Source organism: Nicotiana tabacum, chromosome 4 (assembly GCF_000715075.1).
Source record: "Nicotiana tabacum cultivar K326 chromosome 4, ASM71507v2, whole genome shotgun sequence".
NCBI lineage: Eukaryota > Viridiplantae > Streptophyta > Magnoliopsida > Solanales > Solanaceae > Nicotiana > Nicotiana tabacum.
This window is the reverse complement of record NC_134083.1, coordinates 138,088,421-138,095,840: the sequence shown is the minus strand read 5'-3', so window position 1 is coordinate 138,095,840 and position 7,420 is coordinate 138,088,421. Positions and strand designations below refer to the sequence as shown.

The window sequence follows — 7,420 nt, the reverse complement described above, 5'->3', positions numbered from 1 at the left end:
TTTTCACATGGATTTTTTTGTTTTTTGTAAAGTTAACATTTATTTGTATTTACAATTTTAAAATATATTTATGAAGGGTAAAAAAACAAACGACTTGGGAGTGAGGAGAGAAGCATAAAAAATTATTTTCCAAAAAAATATTTTATACTCTCTATCCAAACACTAGAAAATATTTTACGGAAAAAGATTTTCACTCACCAACCAAACAAGTTTTCCATGAAAACATTTTCCTTCATACCAAACACACCCCAAATGTCTACTTTTCAGAGGACAATCCTAACACAATAAGATTATTGAGATGATGAGATAACTCCTTATGTATCGCTGCTATCTCGCTCCACACCTCTCTAAAAGATGGGCAAAAAATTACAGCCACTATTGTAGCAATTTTTTCCAGATTCATGTGAATATTCAGTATGTTTACATTTACACAAAAATAAGGTGAAATACATGTTGAAATAATTCGTTTTTCCTCTTAAGCCCACAATTCGGGCAAACCAATCCCTAATGAATTAGCTTAAACTATGAAGTGGGAATTATAGAGGCGGATAGAAATATGATGACAAGGAAAACCCAAGGAAAAGAAGGCCCCCAACTGTTGCTACTGTCCGCTGTGAGATCCTGGATGCAAGCATACTTCCACCCACCACTGCCACTGAAGTACATATAGTGTGTCCTATTATAGCCCCAACAGCAACTCCAATTGCGTTTTTGTGTGTAGCTAGCTGCAAAATGAAATGCATATAATCGGTGAAACACCGTCCTCGAACTTTAAGCAGTTTATTGAGCCTTTTCACAGTATTATCGCACAACGTACTCACCAAAGGAGATATCCACATAAAGCTTAGCATGATTGAGACAAAAAAAATAATGTTAATACTGATCTGGATATTAGTTACAGGTATACCTCCGTACGAGCTGTAACGTTCTCTTCTATTAAGATCAAGACTAAAGGAAACATGAAAATTGATTCACTCTTCTTTCCTTTTTCTTTTTTATAAGAGAACTATGGGATATAGTGTAGGGATTGTTAGATTTCAAGAACCTCTACTTTTAGAGAATCCTTAATTTGCCTTAAAAGACAAATTATCTGATTGGAACAGAATGAGTCTGAGAATAACCAACCAAAACCAGTTCGGATTGAGGCATAGTTGATTTATCCAATAATAGACCAACTCACTAATGCATAGACACCAGAAGCAGCACCAAGTCACAGAAGAGATAATAGTTCAACCATCGCAGAAAGGTTGACATAAATGTTTCACACAACAAATGAAGAATAATTACATAGCATGAGAAGATCATACAAACGTGAGTCTTTTAATATGAAATTTCAGAAACTACTAGCATAACACAGACACAGAAAACCTCCACAATTTATATGTGCCAATCACTATCTAGCATTTCAAAATCATTGAAAAATCAGAAAATAACTTCTTAGTTGTTTAAAAAAGATTATTAAGCACTTCTTCTATTAGTTATCAGCATTTTGTGTACAATAAACTTACTGGCATTACTAATAACTATCATAGCCGAGTGTGTGTATGCTATATGGGTGGAGAAAAATCAAAGATTTTTTTAGAAGAAGAGCAGGAGCTGGGACAGTATTGCAAGAGAGACTGCTTATCTGTGTAATGTTAGAGTGTCACCCAGAGTTAGGACATTGCTGCACACCTTAATGTTTTAGATATAGATCCTTTGTTATTAGGCTGTGTTAGTTTCTTCGCTCTTTTGTTTAGGCTGGTCAGCTTCGTTTATTTTTTAGATAACTAGCTGAGCTATGTCTAGCTATGGTTATGTATTGCTTTCACTTGGAGATTATAAAAAAATTAGTTACCAAAAAAAAAATACCATAGCACATGGAAAATGTGTTTTAGTACTTACAAATAGAATAAAAACGAAGAGGTTTTCTCTACATTATTGAATGAGGAATTGCTCGCCTACTTGGGAATGGGACAGAAACTAATGTAAATGCATTAAATACGATTGTCATTTCAGAACTAGTAAAACCTCATGTGGTTGTTCAGTTGTAAAATGCTGTACTTGCAATATAATGCATCAAATTTTAGAGAAAAAGCCTGAGAAATCTGGTAGATATAACCTATATTACATTGAAAAACTACCTTACCCAATTGACAATTGAGCACAATCAGGTGCCAGTTAAGTGGGTATCCATTCAACCGATGCCAGACCAGGTTCACTATGTACAAGTTTTTGAATTTGAAAAGTTATTAACAAAACAGAGTGCCTAATTCTTTTCCTCAGGCCATCAATCAAATACCCAAGAAACACAAACACACAAATGCAAAAAAAAAGAGGTGGAAGAAACACTTGAAAATCAAGACATAAGGAAGCACATGTCAACCAACATAGCATCTGGTTTTTATGGGCCACAACAAAGAATAGGAATTGAAAATATCTTACAGCAATTGTTGCTATCTGGCTACGGTCTCCCCACTCTGCCAGAAAGGTCAAGATAAAGGACTGCACAGACAACATAAACAAGGGTAGGCAAAAATTAGCTATTTTGCAGATATCATAAATTTGAGATTTTAATTAACTTAAGGTGTCATAACCGCATAATGCATTATTTGATATAACTCAAGGAGCAGAAAAATCAAAATGGGGAGGAACATTCTGGTCATTTAAGTGGTACGAGAGGAAGCAAAGTAGAAGTGGAGAAGAGATATATATCTTTCTTTGGAGAAGGAGCAGAGAAGATATATTAGCTGTTCCACTCTCCATCTTTTGGATGTAAGAGACTGTAGTGACCCCAAAGTACCAATGATTAAGTCTTCCCCAACTGTTTTTATGCACTTCTCATCCTTGGAATGGGTATCTAGAGTATGACTTGGTAAAGTTAGAACGGGAATGAGGGGAAATTGTGGGAAGTTTTAGGTGGAAGGGGGAGGAGGTTACAGGAAACGCTGAGTGTTTTTGAGAACTCTCCTCTTACCACTATTAAATCCGTCCAGATAAAACTTCTATGATTTCCTTATCCTTTTTTAGCATTTCTTTTTACTTCCACATGCTCCAACCAGACGACGGGGTGAGAAAACAAGAAATCTGACAAATTTGATTTTCTTAATTTTTCCCACCACTTAAAGAACACAGCCTTGAGGAAGCTCCCTTCTTCATGACTCTTTACAGCAACCGATAATGTCGTCCGTTTTATTTCACTTATCATTCAAGTTATAGAACGAAAAAACAATATCATTCACCTGGAGAATGACATCCCATCTATACCTGACTTCCTTCTTGCATGAGGGTTTCACCCAATGGATCAAATACAAATATAACAGGACAATCCTTTAAAAGCATCCAATACCAATAGCTCAAGTGTACAGACATACCTCCAAATATATAGGCGTACAAAATCTGGAAAAGAAACGTCTGACTGCTGCTTTCCCCTGTCCAGCTTCAAGTTTTTCTTCAACCTGACATTTTGAGAAGTAAATTGCATATGGTTATTTTGAGGACTGAATTTTTTTTTTTTTTGCCCAAAACAAGGTGATGGAACGACCCTGCCCTCTCCTATGAGTTAGAGGCTCGGTCTCGGACTAAGCCTCCTCTTGTTTTTTAAGGGATCCAGGGTTCGGAACCCGTAATCGCAAGGCAGGATCTTACCCGGACATGTTTGACAAGTGAAATTCTAAAAAATAAAACAAAGATTTGACTAGCCTTTGAATAGCGAAAATGAAACTTCACTGAGAAATCTCCACATAGTGCAATTAGAATCTTAACTGAAACTCAAGTTGAATCTTGTGCACGTGTAAAGATTACTACAATTTTCTTCCAAATCTTGATAAGGTACACATACCTCCTCTATTTCCTTTTTCTGGGAAGCTTTTGAATCTGATGACCTCCACGCAATGTAGAGAAGCCGAAGCCCAAAAAAGGCATAAAGAACTGCAATAAAATAACAGTAAAAACTTCCTAATTATCTCACAGAACAAAATGCTAGTAAAGGTAAAATAAAGTATAGAATGGAGAGTATCAGCCTCATCTTAAAAGAGATTGTGGAAATAAGAAAGAGGATAGAGTCACAAACAAAAAGGAAAAAAGGGATAAGAAGACGAAATGGCATCACAAGAAGGAATAACGAACAATAGGGTAGTATAGCATTCCAGGTAGAAAGTATTTACTTTATGGTACATAGAAACAAGGACTAGTTCTACACTAGTTTAATCAGCACAAAGGACAAACATTTCAAGGTCTTTGTCTTATGAGTCAAAACAGATCTTACTGACGTCTAGACAACCAAGATTGAGGAACCTGAAGGGAAAAAAGGGTCTAGTATTGTTTTTTTTTTTACCAGCAATAGAAGTTAAGAACGATGAAAGAACATTACAAATTTGATTAGACATCTTTGCAGCTGACAAGAATCAACATTTTAGCTATGGGAATTATAGCACTACAGAAGCAAGTTATAAAATGTAAAATGAACAACCTGTAGCTGCACTGTTTGTATGCTTCCTTGATATCAAATTTGGCACAATCCTACCAAGTCCAGTAGACAGTATCTACTTACATGAAGAGAAAACATAAAGTTAGAACTACCTCCAACAATATGACTTCCTAGTAGATGAATAAGAAGAGTTCAATACCGTATAAAACATTCACATAAATGAACAGAACACTGTCAATATAGATGCCACGACTGAACATAGAAAAGGAAACAGAGAGAAAATGCTGCTTCTAAGAGCTAATACAGTAAAGAAGGAGATTCAATCACTTACTGTCATAACAAACAAGGCACTGAGTGCACCAGACAAAACAATTGACTTCGGGTGACGCATTGCCATCAGAGCTGCTATTATGAATGTCTCATCACCAATCTAGCAGCATAATCATCCATAAATATTTATTAATAAATAAAGCAATATCTCGAGAAAGGTACGGTCAAAATGAATATTTCATTGCCAAACTACACTTGGATTGAGAAACAAACACAGATATTGAATATAACCAACCATCTAGTTTTCTCGGTTAAGCATGTTTTCTTGAGTAACCGTATCATTGTCATTTACTCTTTCTCATACAAACGACAGCATTACATGGTGAAGGTACAGCAGCATTTAGTCTAAAAGTTCTTTCATGGTGGAAAGAGCTCCCCAGAATAAGCCGCAAAGAGATCGAAGTATCAACAAAAAAAAAATACACACATTGAACAAGTTTAATAAAAGAAAATAAAAGTTGAACCACTAACCTCACTGACAAGGATCATGGAAAAACTAGCAAAAAAGGCATCAAAGATCCCAAGGCCAGAATCCAAGTCCAAAGGAACATCAACAAAATCAGGATCATTTTCACCCCTTATAACACCAGTCTTAAGTTTTTCAACAATAATCTGCCCAGCAAAGAAAATGTAAAAACTCATTAAAATTAACAAACATATTGTGGTATCTCTAGAATATAGGTATCACTAGAATAGTACTACCAACATCTTAACAAAATTTTCGCATAGAAGATATCTACAGGGAAAGGAGAAGCACTAAATTATGGAACCATTTCCACCACCGTTCTGAGATTTTCTTGTTCGGCTTGGAGACCATAAATACCTCCCCTTCAAAGACCTTGTTTTCAAATATAATCACCATGAATGAATAAAGCAGAATAAACAACAACTTCATAACTTCAAACATTTTAGCTTTGGTTAAGGCCTTAACGGTGTTGATAATGCCAGTGGACAATAGATCCGAATTCCCAGAAAAGCAAGATATCAGCACTACTGCACTATACGTATGTAATTTCATATTATTCCATGGCTGCTCATGTAGTGCGTTTAAACGTCAATCTGAGTACCTGGGTAAATCGCAGTGCATGTGACTACCATGCAGCAAGATTTGTTCAAAAATCCTTCTTTTGTATATCGGGTATGACTTTATATTTATTAAGCATTTACTTCTTTATCCTATTTAAAAGAATCAAGATTTTACTTACAGAGAGGGCGGGAGACAGAGAGAGTAGTATATTCAACACCACCAAACCAAATAGTGTTCCTTAAAAGCTAGATTTAGAGGAAAAGACCCAAACAAAGTACCAGACTTCTTAAAGCACTCTTCATATAATCCTCCAACATGCTTATCAAGCTCTACGGAGAAAAACTCTTTTTTTTTCTCTCACTAAAGCTGCATCCGGAAACAGCCTCTCTAGCTGCTTCAAGTAGGGGTAAGGCTGCGTACACCCTACCATCCCGTGGGAATACACTGGGTATGTTGTTGTTCACTAAAGCTGCAGCAGATGAGTTCATGATGATTATTGTAGCTGGGGTTCGAGCTCGGAATCTCCAGCTTGTTACTTCTATGACTCAACCATTTAACAATTCCCGTGCATATGATGAACTTATAACAAATTTAGCGAAGTTAACAACGTGATCCAGCCAAGGAAGTAGATTTCAACAAATAAATGAAGTAGCATATAAAAATCTAATAATGTACACACATTATGCAAATATTCCCAATCTCAGCAGCTAAAGAATAGTAGACTCACTTTACTACGCCTTCCCAGATCTTTGAACCGTCCACCTGACTCCACTCTTTCATTTTCCTCCCCAGCTTCCTAAATTGATATAATATAAGCAAACATTTAAAATAAAAACGTATACATACAAAGTGAACACAGTTTAGGCAATACCTGAGCAGAGACCAAAGGGGAAGTGATGAGAAGTAAAAGGACTAGGAATGAAAAATTAGGACGAAGAATCCATATATTTCTTGGGTTTGATTGCAAACCCATGATTGTTTTCTTTTGCCGGTGATTTATTTTTAAGGCCAATTCTCGAGTTTTTACAGTGGAACAAAGGAGAAAAGGATTTTCAGGGATCGAGAAAAGGGAATTGGGATTTACACAGAAGTGTTTGTAGTCGGACAAGAGGGAGTAGTTAGAGGAGATCTTGCGGATACGCGTTGTGAGCAATGGGATTTGGTAGCAACATCTCCCCAAATGCAGACCTCCCTCCCCAAAATGTGGTCCTATTTACTCATTATTATGCATATTCTAATTTACAATATACGGGGTAAATGTCTAGTGAGTCCTTCAATTTTTATGATATAATATTTATTTATATTATATAAAACTGACACGGTATAATATACTGGTAATATTAAAAGTATATTTAGCATTTTTGACCGAGTGATATAGAATAAAACTAACATATTATAAAATATAAAAAAAGAATCTGGCGGTTCATGATTTTAATGGATGCTTTTAAATTTTTAAATGATTAGGTTGAAAGAAAAATATCAAATATGGTCTAAAGACAGAGAGTAACTTTCCGCAAAATTGAGTGACATTTCAATTACAAAACAAAATAAAATGACCTAATCAATTTTCATTAGTTTAGTAATAGGTCATGTATTCTTTGTCCATGCCGTAGTACCTTGTGTACATTATTAACTTGTAATTGACTTAGATTTAG

The 7,420-nt window shown here is 35.6% G+C and overlaps 1 protein-coding gene across 1 annotated transcript; it reads right to left on the bottom strand.

The window, feature by feature from the left end:
• Positions 1-357: 357 nt before the first annotated feature.
• LOC107763930 (GDT1-like protein 3) lies at positions 358-7,045 on the bottom strand. Its single transcript, XM_016582439.2, has 9 exons — positions 6,637-7,045; positions 6,493-6,561; positions 5,210-5,350; positions 4,740-4,838; positions 4,451-4,523; positions 3,821-3,909; positions 3,354-3,437; positions 2,425-2,484; positions 358-725 (listed from the first exon to the last, which is right to left on the bottom strand). Exons 1-9 carry the CDS (start codon positions 6,736-6,738, stop codon positions 537-539), a joined length of 906 nt encoding a protein of 301 aa, XP_016437925.1. The 5' UTR covers positions 6,739-7,045; the 3' UTR covers positions 358-536.
• Between the last annotated feature and the right edge of the window lie 375 nt (positions 7,046-7,420).